The sequence below is a fragment of the Emys orbicularis genome, chromosome 6, assembly GCF_028017835.1.
Source record: "Emys orbicularis isolate rEmyOrb1 chromosome 6, rEmyOrb1.hap1, whole genome shotgun sequence".
Lineage (NCBI taxonomy): Eukaryota > Metazoa > Chordata > Testudines > Emydidae > Emys > Emys orbicularis.
This window is the reverse complement of record NC_088688.1, coordinates 70,990,127-71,007,436: the sequence shown is the minus strand read 5'-3', so window position 1 is coordinate 71,007,436 and position 17,310 is coordinate 70,990,127. Positions and strand designations below refer to the sequence as shown.

Here is a 17,310-nt window from a genome sequence, read left to right as displayed (position 1 = left end):
GTTATATCGAACTTGGTTTGATCTGCCGGAGTGCGCAGCCCTGCCTCCCCCGGAGCGCTGCTTTATCGCGTTATATCCGAATTCGTGTCATATTGGGTCGCATTATATCGGGGTAGAAGTGTATTTTAATAGCTTGTAGTAAGTTTAGGACTTAATGAAGGTTGTCAATTTCAAATTTAATTTTAAATAGGTTTATTTGTAAAACGAAAAATATTTAATTGAATTCTAAACATCCAATTTAAATAAAAAATCAGATTTAAATTAAAAACTTGATTTTTATCCACTCTGGCCTTGGCTCTGTTATATTAGAAGCCTGGTTCTATTCCAATTACTGCCTGAAATAACCTTGTGCAAGTTATCTTATCTGAAATGGGTGAATAATAGTTATCCCTCAAGGTAGCAGTGTGAGACCCTGGCTCATAGTACGGGTTGTGAAATGCACAAAAATATCAACAGCAGTTGGTGGAAGAGCCTGGGCTACAACTCATAGCCTCTGGGCTTGCAGGTTAGTGCACCTTCTACTAAAGTACAGGGCATTGCATGGGCACAAACACACACACACACACACACACACTCTCTCTCTCTCTCTCTCCCTCCTTCCTGAAATCTGTTCCAAATAGTCAAACTTTTATTATCACTGTGCTGATTGGCTAGCAATCGCTCTAATTTTGAACAATAGTGACTAATCATTTGCAAAGGTAGTCCGCTGTTGACTGCAACTGATGACTTTTCTGGGCAAAAATGAATTGTTACTTCACAATGCCCCTTGCCCATTTTATTTTTTGAGTGTCAAACACTGCAGGTACACCCCCATTCTGAAGATACCAAAAGAATAAATGTTTGTTTTACTGTATTCCACCACAGATACAAAAAGAATAGAAATAGAAAACAAAGGATACTGGATGAACAGAAAAATAGGGTCCAATCACTAGAATAAAACAAATGAAACTGAATTTTGCTGCTGCTGAATCACAAAGAAAAATACTAGCCTGCCAAATCCCTAACAGCTGCAATTACTCACGTTGCATAAGAAAAACAGTGTAAAGCTTGATGAAAATAATCTCTGGGTAAAATAAATCTCTTTATCTTTTGTCTACAGCAATCAATATTATCCAATGAGAAAACACTTCTACTACAAATTATGAATATTATGTGGGCAGTGCTTGTACTTGTACAGTAAATTAAAACAACAAAGTAAAATAAGCTCCCCCACGCATGCTGCTCTCCAGAAGCATCACCACACAGCTGGAGATGAGCTGTTACTGGAAAGTGGCTATTACGGAGGGGTTGTTGCATGGCAGAAGGCCTGTGTAGGGAGATCACTGAAGGGGGCATGGTAGGGTGCAGGGACAGGGCCTATCTGTTGAACTGCTTAATTTGCCTGCTGAGGGAGCTGTCAGCTCTGATAGTTGCTAGATAAAACTACACTGAATGTGCTAGTGTGCTGCATCCACAGTGGCAGAAAAAAAATCATTTAAGCCTCAGTTATTCGAGGCTTTACCCCTAGAAGCTATCAAGGTAACATCAATTGACCGTGGACTCCCTATCGATTGAAGCACTTTTGAATGTGTATACAAGGTGTATTTCGGTCATGAGGGATAGTACCATTGATTGCTCTCTCTCTCTCTCTCTCTGAGACCAAGCCAGGGTTAAGAACAGATTTTTAGAGACAAATTTACTGTAAAAATCAGATCTTTAAAATAAAGCTCAATCATTTTGTTCAACACAGCATTCCGAAAATTAATGTGTCAAGGATTATGTTTTTCTAATAATAAAAAAGGCATCATATTTAAAGAAAAACCCATACACTAAAAAGGTAATTTCTGGGTTTCCCTCCCATCACTAGTAAGCATCTTACTAGAAAGTGACATCATTTGCGACATGGAAGATGGAAGTGTGAGGGACAGTAAACTAATCTTCTCCTTGAAATAAAGATGAACTGCAATGATTTTTTTTCTACATCAAAAGTGGGGAAAAACCTGCTAAATATCACACAACAAGAGTATCACTGAATTGAAAGCAATCTATTACAAAAATATATATATTGCAGCAAAAACACCAGTGAAGTTGTATAAGAGAAAGAACCAGACATTTCAAACAAATTAAAGATTTATGGTGCTGTTTTTTAAAAAAGAAAACAAAACCTATTTGTAGTTTAAATAAGCTCTATTGGTCTTTAGGCAAATCTGAACTGGCTCCCATTATGACAATGCTGCTGTATTGTTTCCTCTTTGTTCTAGAGTAAACAAGGTTAATTAATAGTAAATAATATATTTTACATTACATTGCTGGAATCGGTGGTTCAAGTCAATGTCAGAGCAACACGGGAAGAGGAAAAAAGGAAACATAATTCAATACTGGGAATTCTCAAGCTATTAGCTTTGCAAGTTTGCAAGGACAAGCATGCAAGAGCTAGGAAATGAGAGTATTAAGGTTGCTTTGCAACTTTAATTCATTCCCCTTGCGAGTATGCATTGTGATAGTCTTGCCAAAATCAGCACATGGAAAGTCTATGGAAGAGCTGAGCGGGAACCTAGCTCTCCGGGATCCTCATTCTGTGCCTTACATGCACAGAGAATATCCTCTCTCTTCTTGCAACTCTCTACCTCAGGGGTCGGCAACCTTTCAGAAGTGGTGTGCCGAGTCTTCATTTATTCACTCTGATTTAAGGTTTTGCGTGCCAGTAATACATTTTAACATTTTTAGAAGGTCTCTTTCTATAAGTCTATAATATATAACTAAACTATTGTTGTTATGTAAAGTAAATAAGGTTTTTTAAATGTTTAAGCAGCTTCATTTAAAATTAAATTAAAATGCAGAGCCCCCCAGACCGGTGTCCAGGACCTGGGCAGTGTGAGTGCCACTGAAAATCAGCTCGCTTGCCGCCTTCGGCATGCGTGCCATAGGTTGCCTACCCCTGCTCTACCTCATTCTCTGTCTATCTTGTGTACTAAAGTAGGCAGAGGTCCTGCAGAACAAACAGTAAAGAATTAAGTAATTAAAACTGCATTATAATATTTAAGCACTGGGGGCCAAATTAAGTTTGTACCAGTACCCCTAATTCTGGCATTTCCTAACTTTTCAGTCCTGACTATCCAACCTTAACATTCATCTGAGAGAGAGAAATTCCATCATGTGGAACCATATTGATCCATCACATGGGTCATCAGTGGGGTTGGAACCCAAGACCTTTAAAGCACAAATCTCTACCAATTGAGCTAAATGAGTAAGTAGTAGCAGCAGGAAGCTGTTGTCCTCTCTGTCAGTGATTCTCAACCAGGGGTACATATACCCTGGGAGTATTCAGAGGTCTTCCAAGGGGTACATCAACTCATCTAGATATTTGCCTAGTTTTACAACAGGCTACATAAAAAGCACTAGCGAAGTAAGTCAGTACAAACTACAATTTCATACAATGACTTGTTTATACTGCTCTATATACTATACACTGAAATGTAAGTACAATATTTATATTCCAATTGATTTATTTTATAATTATACGGCAAAAATGAGAAAGTAAGCAATTTTTCAGTAATAGTGTGCTGTGACACTTTTGTATTTTTATGTCTGATTTTGTAAGCAAGTAGTTTTTAAGTGAGGTGAAACTTGGGGGTACACAAGACAAGCTAGATTCGTGAAAGGGATACATTAGTCTGGAAAGGTTGACAGCCAGTTGTGACCCTCTTTGTGGTTTACACAACAATTTGTTAGACAGAAAAGTAATGTTAGAGATCAGGAACCCTGGTTTCTATTCCTAGCTATAAAGGGAATGTGGTCTAGTACACTGGCTCTCAACCTTTCCAGACTACTGTACTCCTTTCAGGCTTCATGTTTTTAAAGCCCAGCTTGACAAAGCTCTGGCTGGAATGATTTAGTTAGCGTTGGTCCTGCTTTGAGCAGGGGATTGGACTATATGACCTCCTGAGGTCTCTTCCAACCCTAATATTCTATGATTCTAAATCAGGGTTCTATTTCCAGCTCTGCCAGATGTGACCTAGTATAATCTCTCAGTTAACATTATTTGTAAAATGGAAGAAAGATACTTGTCTTCCTCCTAAAGTAGGACTATGACGGCTTGCTCAATAATAAGGGTTGTGAAGTGCACAGAATTAATATTAGTCAGTGGAACAACTGAGACTAGAACTCATGGTCATCTCCCCTTGGGTTCTAACACAGTACACCTTTCCATGTGGCTTCTGTGTTCCTCCTATCAATCTTTAGCTTTGTGCATTCTACATAGGAGACTTAGTGTGACTGGGAGAATGCTCAATGCATTTGTCATGAAGACAGATCAGTGAAGCTAGAGCATGCTCAGTACAGTGGCATGTCTGAAGTTTTTAGCAACAAGCCTGTAACACAGTGGCTCTCAAATTTTTGTACTGGTGACCCCTTTCACATAGCAAGCCTCTGAGTGCGACCCCCCCCTTATAAATTAAAAACACTTTTTATATATTTAACACCATTATAACTGTTGGAGGCAAAGTGGGGTTTGGGGTGGAGGTTGACAGCTCGCGACCCCCCATGTTATAACCTCGTGACCCCCTGAGGGGTCCCGACCCCCAGTTTGAGAACCCCTGCTGTAACAAGCTCTTCTGAGCATGTGCAAAGAATCATTTTCAGAAGTTTTAATAACTCATCCAAATCTGGGAAGATTTTCATGGGGACAGCAAAAGGTAACTCGCCCCAGTACTACTCTAGTCAAATTTCAAGTTCCTGTTCCAAAGTAAGGAAGTGCTGGAAGCATTCAAAGAAATGGTTGCGAATTAAAACAAACATCCCACCATCACACATAAACCAAAAATTCCTCGCCACTAGAAAAAAATACCACCCCCACCATTTCATTCTCTGAAATGGTTGAACCATTGCCATTGAAACTCAAAGTTAGCCTGAGGCATAAAGCAAGCAGGGAAAATGTTTAAAGTATGACTAAGTTATAAGCCACTGAAAACAGTGGCTTATAATGGAAAGTGTTAGACAACCTTAATTATAGTCATTGCTATAATTTCAAGGTTCTGTTAGTTATTCTCTGAAAAACAATCAGAACTCTTTTTATATTAGAAAAAAACTAGTTTTTATCCTTTCAATTCCAAAACGGCGAAAATTTTCTTGAACTTAAAAACACAATTTTGGACACAGACCAACTATGGAAAATTTCAGCCCCAGTGGTGAATGTTTGGGTAAGATACAAGTATGTAAAATGGCTCATAATGGAAACTGATTTACAACTTAACTATAGTGGTTGCTACCGGTGACCACTATAATAGACTTTGGCATGTAATAGCACAGGAATCCCATTATCTTTATTTATATAACAGCATTTTCCTGTAGAAGTGTGATATAAGACTTCTAAAATAAGGTCTGACACAAACTGGATAAGCATTCACGCTTTTCCCATCTGTACTTCTCAGAAAATTAACAAACCATGTAGCGCCTCATCAGATCTCTACATTTAAAAAGAGAATTAATATATTCCAACTTGTCAGATATATTAGGAAAACAACACGGCAAATCCTTTGACCAAATAGTTTGGCTATAATAGTTACTTGCTAAATCTCAGCCCAACCTTTCTAAGCCATTGCTGTCTTGTCTCTTTATTGAATTCTTGAACCTGGATTTTTAACTGAAATATCAGTACTCACCAGACCTGTAGAGCAGCAGTAACCCAGGTTGCTCTCTGCATCTCTAGCTTTAGCTCATTTGAAGTACATTGAAGTAATGTTATTAAAATGTACTGCCAAGGAAGACAGAAGGCTATAGCTGCAATTCCCACTGACTAATTCATAAAGCTACAATGGTTCAGAAAGCAAGAGGCACCCATTTTCTTGGCTGAAGCAATAGAACAGTAGTACTAGCAGCAAAATTAATATTTCTTTAGGGCTACCATACGTCTGGATTTCCCCGGACATGTCCGGCTTTTCGCTCTTTAAATAGCCGTCCGGGGGGGGATTTCTAAAAATCTAAAAATGTCGAAAAGCGGCTGACAGAGCGGCCGAGCGCCGCTCGCATTGGGGCCTTGGCAGCCAAAGCCCCTTCCCGGCTCCCCCCATGCCCTGCAGCCTTAGCACGCCGCCCAGCAGCGCTGGGGGGCGGGGCAGTGTGCCTGTGAGGGAACGCGGCGGCGGGGCTGGCAGTGTCCTCCCCCTCCCCCGCTTCCCCCCTCCTCCACAGCCTCAGCATGCCGCCCGGCAGCGCTCGGGGGGGGGGGAGGGGGAGGACACTTGCTCTAAGCCAAGCGGCACGGTAAGGGGGCCGGGGAGTTGGAGAAGGGGGGCAGTCAGGGGACAGGGAGCGGGGGGAGGGTTGGATGGGTCGGGAGTTCTGGGGGGGGAGCTGTCAGGGGGGCAGGGGTGTGGAGAGGGGTTGAGGCAGGCAGGGGCAGGGAGCAGGGGGCGTTAGATGGGTTGGGGGTTCGGGGGGGTTGTCAGGGGGGCAGGGGTGTGGAGAGGGGTCGAGGCAGGCAGGGAGCAGAGGGGGTTGGATGGGTCAGGAGTTCTAGGGGTCCTGTCAGGGGGCGGGGAGCAGTTAGGGCATGGGAGTCCCAGGGGTCTGTCTGGGGTCGGGGGTATGAATATGGGGTGGGGGTGTGGATAAGGGTTGGGGCAGTCAGGGGACAGGTATGGTCCTAGGGGGGCAGTTAGGGTGGGGGGGTTTTCAGGAGGGGGCAGTCAGGGGACAAGAAGCAGGGAGGCTTAGATAGGGGGCAGTTAGTGGCAGGGGTCCCAGGAGGGGGCAGTTGGGGGTTCTGAGGGGGGCAGTCAGGGGGTGGGAGGGAGTGGATGGGGGCGGGGCAGGGCGGGGGCAGGGCTAGAGCGGGGCTCCCCCCCACCCCCGTCCTCTTTTTTGATTGTGGAAATATGGTAACCCTAATTTCTTCCTTCCCCACAAAGATAAGACTAGGAAAAGAAAGACTATAGCAGAGGAACCAACATCAAGATATACTGTAATTACATGTCATTTTTTGAGCCAAAATATTCTAGCCCACCAGTTCATTCTATTAAGTGTTGTAGGATTTACTTTTTGCTTTGTTTTAAACATACAAACACACGTGAGCACATCCTCACTAACCTCTGCTTCAGCGGCTTGTGACTGCAAGAGCTGTCGTATACGAAGTATGTCCTTCTCTATTTGCTGAATTCTTGCCACCCTTATCTAAAAATGAATAAATTTTCAAATTTATAGTTTTTTTTAAAAAGAAATATTTACTGTAGAAAATGACAATGTGAAAAGAGAGTTTACGGCAAAAACTGTTGACTAGAAAACAGAACTACTTTATTAGTGTGATAATTTCAGTAACTGCGCATACACATGAAAAGAGGCATACATGAAAATACTTTACACAATGTAATTGTCAGCTGGATTTTTACTACAACTGACATTAATTTGGATCTATTCTTAAACTGACATACTATATAAACTATCAAAGTATGGTAAGAGACACATTAGCCAGAATACACTTTCCCCCCCTAAACAGTTTCCTCCTGCTCTCATTGATGTATCGTGTAGTCTTGAGAAAGTTACTTCACCTCACCGTCTTCGATGCCCTGTTTGTAAAATATGGATAAAACTAAATACAAAGCTATCCTATACAGAGGTGTTGCAAGGATTTACATTTGCAGAGTGTTTTCAGTCTGTAAAATGTTGAATAACTTCCATGTATTATTTATTAGCCATTCTTTGGTCAAACTATGTGTACTACTACAATCCTGTGTTAGCCCTATCACAATTACTTCCACATAACTGAAAACTGACTTCAGAAACACCAATTTGCATAATCAAAGGCAGTAAGACAGTGTTATATACAGAAGTCTTGCTAAGTAGCAACAATAGGAAACTAAGCAAAAAAATACATGTAAACTTCAAAAGAACTCAAGAGTAACAGTCTGATATTAACAGACACTAAAACCAGATCTCTCTCATAGTTTTAGGGTTGAGAAAACATTTTGATCCTCCCCAAAATGGGAGTTACATTTGGGAGTAAATGGGAGTAAAGGTATTTCTGTTGCTGCTATAAAAAGTCCAGTTTGTAAGTAATTAGCCTGTGACCAGTTGTGGGTGTCACATCATATTGTTACTCCACTCTGTATGACTTCTTACTGTGAGCACACAGAATACTGAAATATTTGGAAATACCTTTTTCTGACTGAAGCATTTTTGTAAATGTCCATATTCAGCTTACTCATAAGAATGGAACTAAAACATTTGGAAGGACTGCCTGATAATTTTTTTGGTGCTTATGAATAAGGCTACATTTTAATCATGGGTATTTTTAGTAAGTCATGGACAGGTCACGGGCAGTAAACAAAATTCACAGTCTGTGACCTGTCCATGACTTGTACAATATACCCCTAACTAAAACTAAATAGTTTCTACTGTAGTTTTAGCTCAGCATAGCTCTGTTAAAGTCCTTTTAATGAAGTTTTAGGTAAAATGTTATAATCTATAATCTTGTTTCTTGTTTTGAAACAATGAAATAGTTTTGAGTGTAGACTTTTTAAAAACCTAATTTTAAATACCTGTAGCTTAATTTTAAGTTTTGCAAGCATTAGTGCCCCTTGCTTCCAAATATTTGAACTGGTTTTTTTAAATGTATATATGTGACACACCTCAAAGTAGCACCCTGGATCTCCCATGTTCACCACTGTCACATGTTTATGATATGTTTTGTACAATGCATGCCTTGTGAGGTATCATTTTAAAAGTCTTGATCTGTTGGACCTTAATATCCTGTTGAATTGTATGTACTATCATTGAATGTGAAGTTATGAAGTATTGCTATATGTGTTACTGAAATATGTTGTGAGGTTGGGAGATGCCCACAGCTGGGGCCTTTCAGTAGCAACAAAGGGGCAACTATCACTGGCCAGACAGGCGTTGATGGCCCATCAAGAAGAATCCATTATCCCAAAGACTTCTTGAAGAGGGGGCGTACACAATGATGGCTGCCTTACCTGCCACATCACACCAAGAATTTTTCTAGCAGCTGGAAGAAAGTATAAAAGAGGGACAGTGACATAATCACTTGGCCTCTCTCCTCTGCACCTCAACACCTGGAAGATTATCTGGAAGACAAAGACTTGGAACTGGGGAGATTGGTCGCAGGCTGGGAAGGGAATCCAGCCTGTGTATTGAGAACTTTGAACTGCCTGTAACATCTATTAGGGTGAGAGACTGCTTGATTCAAATCTTGCTTAGTCTGTAGAATTTAGACTGAGTTTATTCTGATGTAAGCAACTCTGATCTCTATGCCTGCTATATATAATCACTTAAAATCTATCTTTCTGTAGTTAATAAATCTGTTTTATATTTATCTAAAACTGTGTGTTTGAAGTGCTTGGGGGAATCTCAGCTCAGATTACAAAAGCTGGCACATGTCCACTTTCCTTTGACAAAGTGGCGAACTAATTAATGAGCTTGCACTGTCCAATGGAATCTTGAGCAGTGTAAGATGGCATATTTCTAGCTGGGGTGATTTGCTGGTGCCCCTCTCTATATGACTTATGAGTGGCTCAGGGAACATTCATGCAATTTAGCTGGGTGTGGGACTCCACATGCTGATGGCTGAGTGATCAGTGCCTGGAGGGGTTTTGCTGCTTGTTACTGGCATAGCATTCTGTGAGACAGCCCAGCCTGGAGAGTTAAAGGGGCACAGCAGTCCCACAGTTCCAGGTGGTACCCCGGGGTTCCCGTCACAGTAAGGAAAAAGAACATTTCAATGAAATAAATAAAATATGTAAGTACTATATAAAGCCATATTCCCCATATCATAAGAGGACATTTTACATTTGTTTACTGTTTTATGATGTAGGAAAGCTAAGAGGAAAAAAGACAAAACGAAAAGGAAAGAAAAAGTTAAGGAAAAAATGGGAAAAGCTCAGGCACAAAGAACAGATTATGAAAGACAGGTGGTTTTCCTTAACCTTTTTTTTAGGCCAAAAATGAAGAGTCCTCATGACATACTCAGAATTTGTCCTTTTTAATCAGCCTTTATTTGATGAATTTGTGAACTCAGCTATTCCACTGAAATCACACTGGGTATGAAGGAGTCAAGACACACATACAAAATCAAATCAACTATAAGATCAAAGTTGGTGTTTTTTTGTTTTCTTGGGTTTTTTGTTTTGTTTTTGTTTTTTGGTATAAAGTTCTCAGACGTTCAGAAAAACATGAGCAGAACTAAAATTGCACTCTGGATCGTGCGATTAAATTTTGTTCCAAAATACTGAACATCTTATTTATAGACACCCACATTAATGTCTACTTAATATTTCCCCTTAGTTTTACTATAAAAAATAGGGAAAAAATAGCATTAAAAATGTGACCAGAAAAGCACAAAAAAGTAGGATTAGTAGCACTGGTTAATGCTGTACAAACTTTCTCACACAGAGTTTAGTTACTGTAGTACATTTCTACCTCGATACAACGCTGTCCTCAGGAGCCAAAAAATCTTACCGCGTTATAGGTGAAATCGCGTTATATCAAACTTGCTTTGATACGCCGGAGTGCGCAGCCCCGCCCCCCCCCCGGAGCACTGCTTTACCGCGTTATATCAGAATTCATGTTATATCGGGTCATGTTATATCGGGGTAGAGGTGTATATCTATATTCTAATTTGTATTTCTTCTGCTAGTTTGCTGGGGAAGAGAGAACATGGCTTTGTAAAGGGAAATCATGCCTCTCCAATCTATTAGAATTCTTTGAGGGGGTCAAACATGTGGACAAGGGTGATCCAGGGGATATAGTACACTTAAACTTTCAGAAAGCCTTTGACAAGGCCCCTCACCAAAGGCTTAAGGAAAGTAAGCAGTCATGGGATAAGAGAGAAGGTCTTCTCATGGATCAGTAACTGGTTAAAAGATAGGAAATAATGGGTAGGAATAAATAAATTTCAGAATGGAGAAAGGTAAATACACCTCTACCCCGATATAACGCTGTCCTCGGGAGCCAAAAAATCTCACTGCGTTATAGGTGAAACCGCGTTATATTGAACTTGCTTTGATCCGCCGGAGCGCGCAACCCCGACCCCCCAGAGCGCTGCTTTACCGCGTTATATCCAAATTCGTGTTATATCGGGTCGTGTTATATTGGGGTACAGGTGTAGTTGTGTCCCCCAGGGCTCTGTACTGGGACCTATATTGTTCAACATATTCATAAATGATCAAGAAAAAGGGGTAAATAGTGAGGTGGCAACATTTGCAGATGATACAAAATTACTCAAGATAGTTAAGTCCAAAGCAGATTGTGAAGAGTTACAAAGGGATTTCACAAGACTGGGTAACAAAATGGCAGATGAAATTCAAGGTTGATAAATGCAAAGTAATGCACATTAGAAAACATAATCCCAATTATACATACAAAATTATGGAGTCTAAATTAGCTGTTACTTCTCAAGAAAGAGATCTTGGAGTCATTGTGGATAGTTCTCTGAAAATATCTGCTCAGTGTGCAGCGGTAGTCAAAAGAGCTAAAGAGCTTTCCCCAACCTCCCCGCACTCACCTGCGGCGAGAAGTGGAGCAACACGGCCCCAGCCTGCTCCACTTTCCTTGGCCAGGCCCCAGACGTGTCGCTGGGGAAAGGTCCTGCACTCACCTGCAGTGGGAAGCGGAGCGACGTGGCCAGCCCGCTCCACTCTGCCAGCTCCCAGCCGCGGTGCTCCGCTTCCCATCGCAGGTGAGTGCCGGGAGGTTGGGGAAAAGATGGCCCCCCGTACTCACCTGAGGCGGGAAGCGGAGCGCCGCGTCTGGGAGGTGGCAGAGTGGAGCGGGCTGGAGCCGGGCTGCTCCGCTCCCGCTGCTGCCGGTGAGTGCGGGGGGGGGGGATCCCTTCCCCCAAGCCCCCTCCCCCGAGCAACACGGCTGGGGCTGGGGCGAGGGAAGCAGAGCGGGCTGCTCCCGGCCCCCCGCTAATCCCCAGGGCCCACTCTGGGACTCTGGGGCCCCCAAAAGTGCCCCCCCACAGCACCTGCCTCCCAGACCTTGGGGGGGGGGGGGAGCCCCTGACCACCCCCGAGACCCTCTGCCCCTTATCCAACCTCTTGGCCCCGGCCTGGCCCGGCACCCTTAACACGCTGCTTAGAGCAGCGTGTCAGAGCTTTACTGCCTTGTATGTGAACCTGCCTTATATCGGGTCGCGTTATATCGGGGTAGAGGTGTATTTAGCTTCTGCTAAACTCAACATGGCTAAAACAGAGCTCCTAAACTCCCACCCAAACCCTACTTGCCACCTCATTTTTTGATCACTTTACTCAGGTCTGTCAACTGCGCATTGATTTTGACACAGACCTCTCTCTAGGTCCTCACATGCATGCTAAGTCTAAATCTTGCCAATTCTTTCTGCTTAACATCTTTAAGAAACAGCCTTTCTTATCCATCCACACAACTAAAATTCTCTTCCAAGCACTCATCATCTCAGGTCTTGATTACTGCAACATCCTTTTCTCTGGCCTTCTGTCAAGGCTGTATCCCCACTTTGAACTTTAGGGTACAAATGTAGGGGCCTGCATGAGGACTTCTAAGCTAACTACCAGCTTAGTTCTGGTCCGCTGCCACCATTCCCTACCCTGGGAAGCTTTTAGAAAACCTTGCACCAATTCCCTGGTGAATACAGATCCAAACTCCTTGGATCTTAAACAAGGAGAAATTGACCCTTCCCCCCTCCTTCCTTTCACCAACTCCTGGTGAATACAGATCCAAACCCCCTTGGATCTTAAAACAAGGAGAAATCAATCAGGTTCTTAAAAAGAAGGCTTTTAATTAAAGAAAAAGGTAAAAATTATCTCTGTAAAATCAGTATGGAAAATAACTTTACAGGGTAATCAAACTTAAAGAGCTCAAAGGACCCCCCTCTGTCTTAGGTTCAAAGTATAGCAAACAAAGATAAACACTCTAGTAAAAGGTGCATTTACAAGTTGAGAAAACAAAGTAAATCTAGGACGCCTTGCCTGGCTTTTACTTACAATTTTGAAATAAGAGAGACTTGTTTAGAAAGATGGGGAGAACCTGGATTGATGTCTGGTCCCTCTCAGTCCCAAGAGCGAACCACACCTTAAAACAAAGAGCACACAAAAGCCTTTCCCCCCCCAAGATTTGAAAGTATCTTGTCCCCTTATTGGTCCTTGGGGTCAGGTGTCAGCCAGGTTACCCGAGCTTCTTAACCCTTTACAGGTAAAAGGATTTTGGAGTCTCTGACCAGGAGGGATTTTAGTACGGTACACAGGAGAGCTGTTACCCTTCCCTTTATAGTTATGACACGCCCCCCAAATCACAGATAGTGTTGGACGTTCGGTTCCACACTGGCTGTGATTTCTTCCTGGAGTTCTAGGAGAAAACAGAGTTAACAAGACACATGTACCTTTAGACATACTACTGATTATATAAAAACTAACAATATGTTTCATTACAAGAACAATTGTTAACCAGTTAACTCTGGGAAACTTTCCCGGGAGAGTGCATCAGCCACTTTGTTAGAAGCTCCGGAAATGTGTTGTATTTCAAAATCAAAATCTTGGAGAGCTAAACTCCACCGAAGAAGTTTTTTGTTATTTCCCTTGGCGGTATGAAGCCACTGTAGCGCAGCATGGTCTGTTTGTAGTTGGAAACGCCGTCCCCAAACATATGGGCGTTGCTTTTCCAGCGTGTACACAATGGCGTAGCATTCCTTTTCGCTGATTGACCAGTGGCTTTCCCTCTCAGACAGTTTCTTGTTGAGAAACACGACAGGATGGAATTCTTGATCCGGTCCTTCCTGCATTAAAACTGCTCCTACGCCCCGCTCGGACGCATCTGTGGTTACTAGGAACGGTTTGTCGAAGTCTGGGGCCCTTAGCACAGGGTCAGACATGAGTGTTGCCTTAAGCTGGTTAAAGGCCTTTTGACACTCATCAGTCCACTGAACTGCATTTGGCTGTTTCTTTCTGGTTAGGTCTGTCAGCGGGGCGGCGATTTGGCTGTAGTGTGGTACAAATCGCCTATAATATCCGGCCAAGCCTAAGAAGGATTGGACCTGTTTCTTTGACTTTGGAACCGGCCACTTTTGGATAGCATCCACTTTGGCCTGTAGGGGATTTATAGTTCCTTGACCCACCTGGTGCCCCAGGTACGTCACTCTGTTTTGGCCTATTTGACACTTTTTAGCCTTAACAGTTAGTCCTGCCTGCCGGATGCGCTCGAAGACTTTTTCCGGGTGCTCCAGGTGTTCTGTCCATGAATCAGAAAAAATGGCCACATCATCGAGGTAGGCAACTGCAGATTCTCCCAATCCCGCTAAGAGACCATCTACAAGTCTTTGGAAGGTGGCGGGTGCATTTCGCAACCCGAAAGGGAGTACATTGAATTCATACACCCCTGCCTGGGTGACGAAGGCGGACCTTTCCTTAGCGGGTTCATCTAGTGGTACTTGCCAGTACCCTTTGGTTAAGTCTAAAGTAGAGATGAATTGGGCATGTCCCAATTTTTCCAATAGCTCATCTGTGCGTGGCATTGGATAGTTGTCAGGACGAGTTACAGCATTTAGCTTACGGTAGTCCACGCAAAAGCGTATTTCCCCATCTGGTTTGGGAACTAGAACCACTGGAGATGCCCATGCACTGGTAGAGGGGCGGATTATACCCATCTGTAGCATGTCCTGGATCTCCCTTTGTATAGCAGCTTGGGCATGAGGTGACTCCCGGTAGGGTGGGGTTCTAATTGGGTGAGCATTACCTGTGTCAATGGAGTGGTATGCCCGTTCGGTCCGTCCTGGAGTGGCTGAGAAAATCGGTGCAAAGCTTGTGCACAGCTCCTTGATCTGCTGTCGCTGCAGACGTCCCAGGGTTGTGGAGAGGTTCACCTCTTCCATGCCACCATTCCTTTTTCCTTCGTAGTAGACACCTGCAGGCCACTCCGCGTCATCTGTTTCCTGGGCTGTAAACTGGCAAACGTTTAGTTGTCTGGAATAAAAGGGCTTAAGAGAATTAACATGGTATACCTTAGGCTTTATGTTGGAGGTGGGGGAAGCTATGAGATAGTTAACAGCTCCTAGGCGCTCCTGGACCGTGAATGGTCCTTCCCACGACGCTTCCATTTTATGGGCCTGGAGCGCCTTTAAGACCATGACTTGGTCTCCTACTTTGAAGGACCGTTCTCTGGAATGTTTATCATACCAGGCCTTTTGCTCTTCCTGAGCATCCTTTAGGTTTTCTTTAGCAAGGGCTAAAGAGTGTCGGAGGGTGCTTCGTAGGTTGCTTACAAAGTCTAGAATGTTAGTTCCTGGAGAAGGCGTAAACCCCTCCCATTGTTGCTTCACCAACTGTAATGGCCCCTTAACCTCGCGGCCATACACAAGTTCAAATGGTGAAAACCCTAAACTGGGATGTGGTACAGCCCTGTAGGCAAAAAGCAACTGCTGCAACACTAGGTCCCAATCATTGGAGTGTTCATTTACGAATTTACGTATCATGGCCCCCAAAGTTCCATTAAACCTCTCCACCAGACCATTGGTTTGATGGTGATGAGGGGTGGCAACCAAGTGATTCACCCCATGAGCTTCCCACAGGTTTTTCATGTTCCCTGCCAGGAAATTAGTTCCCGAATCTGTAAGGATGTCGGAGGGCCACCCTACCCTGGCAAAAATGTCTGCTAATGCCTGGCACACACTGTTAGCCCTGGTGTTGCTTAAAGGTACAGCTTCCGGCCATCGGGTAGCAAAATCCATGAAAGTCAGTACGTACTGCTTTCCGCTGGGTGTCTTCTTTGGGAAAGGACCCAGAATATCCACAGCTACTCGCTGAAATGGGACCTCAATTATGGGTAGTGGCTGGAGAGGGGCTTTAACCTGGTCTTGGGGCTTTCCCACTCGTTGGCACACCTCACAAGACCGGACATAATTAGCAACGTCCTTGCCCATTCCCTCCCAGTGGAAGGACTTCCCCAACCGGTCTTTGGTTCTGTTCACCCCAGAATGGCCACTGGGATGATCATGGGCTAAGCTCAAGAGCTTTACCCGATACTTAGTGGGAACTACCAACTGTCTTTGAGGATGCCAGTCTTCCTGGTGCCCACCAGAAAGAGTCTCCTTGTATAAAAGTCCTTTTTCTACAACAAACCGGGATCGGTTAGAAGAGCTGAGAGGCGGTGGGGTGCTCCGTGCCGCCGCCCAAGCTTTCTGAAGGCTGTCATCTGCTTCCTGCTCGGCCTGGAACTGTTCCCTTGATGCTGGAGACATCAGTTCCTCCTTGGACTGTGGACTGGGGCTTGGTCCCTCTGGAAGCGATGCAGGTGCTGGGGCTGTTTCCATTGACTGTGAACCGCTGTCCGCTGGTGCACTATGTGGTATTTCAGGCTCTGGCTGAGCCTCTTGGGTAGGATTATCTGCTGCTTCCACCAGTTCAGACTCGCTGGTGCCCTCTGGCATTGGAGTTGTAGACGGGCTTGCAAGCGCTGGACTCAGTGCTGGCAATGGTTCTGGTGCTGGCTGCGTTGCCAGTTCCAGTTCTGGGACTGGCTTTGGCTGGGTCTCTGGGATTGGATCCACTACGGCTGTTGCAGTCGTTGGCAGGGGATCCGGTTCCACCACCTTTGTTTGGGTCTCTGGTAACACAGACGGGGCCCTAGTGGACGGCTCAGGAACAGGGATGGGGGTGGAAGCTTGTTTAGCCTGGCTGCGGGTGACTATTCCCACCCTCTTGGCTAGCTTCACATGGTTGGCCAAGTCTTCCCCCAGCAGCATGGGGATGGGATAATTGTCATAGACTGCAAAAGTCCACATTCCTGACCAGCCCTTGTACTGGACATGCAACTTGGCTGTAGGCAAGGTTACAGACTGTGACACAAAGGGTTGAATTGTCACTGTAGCCTCCGGGTTGATGAGTTTGGGGTCCACTAGGGATTGGTGGATAGTTGACACTTGTGCCCCAGTGTCCCTCCAAGCGATAACCTTCTTTCCGCCCACTCTCAAGGTTTCCCTTCGCTCCGAGGGTATGAGAGAGGCATCTGGGTCTGGGGATCTTTGGTGTGATTGGGGTGTAATGAACTGTAATCGGTTGGGGTTCTTGGGGCAGTGAGCCTTTATATGCCCCAGTTCATTACATTTAAAACATCGCCCTGCTAAGGTATCACCGGGGCGATGTTGGTTGGTGGAGACTGGTGTGGTGGGGTGAGAAGGCGTCTGGGGTTTCCCTTGGGATGTGGGTGGGGCCTTGGGTTGTCCCCGGTGATAAGGTTTTGTTTCGGCTTGCCCCTTCTGATATTCGCTCCAACTGCTACTAGCTTTTTTCTTTTCTGTCACCTCCACCCATTTGGCTCCAATCTCCCCCGCCTCGGTTACAGTTTTGGGCT

The 17,310-nt window shown here is 44.2% G+C and overlaps 1 protein-coding gene across 1 annotated transcript in view; it reads right to left on the bottom strand.

Moving 5' to 3' along the window:
* The window catches only part of APC (APC regulator of WNT signaling pathway), a 172,165-nt gene that overhangs the window by 48,374 nt on the left and 106,481 nt on the right, over positions 1 to 17,310 (bottom strand). The window contains exon 8 of the mRNA XM_065405978.1: positions 7,066 to 7,149. Within this exon, the coding sequence (XP_065262050.1) occupies positions 7,066 to 7,149 (84 nt within the window). The remainder of the gene's footprint in view (positions 1 to 7,065; positions 7,150 to 17,310) is intronic.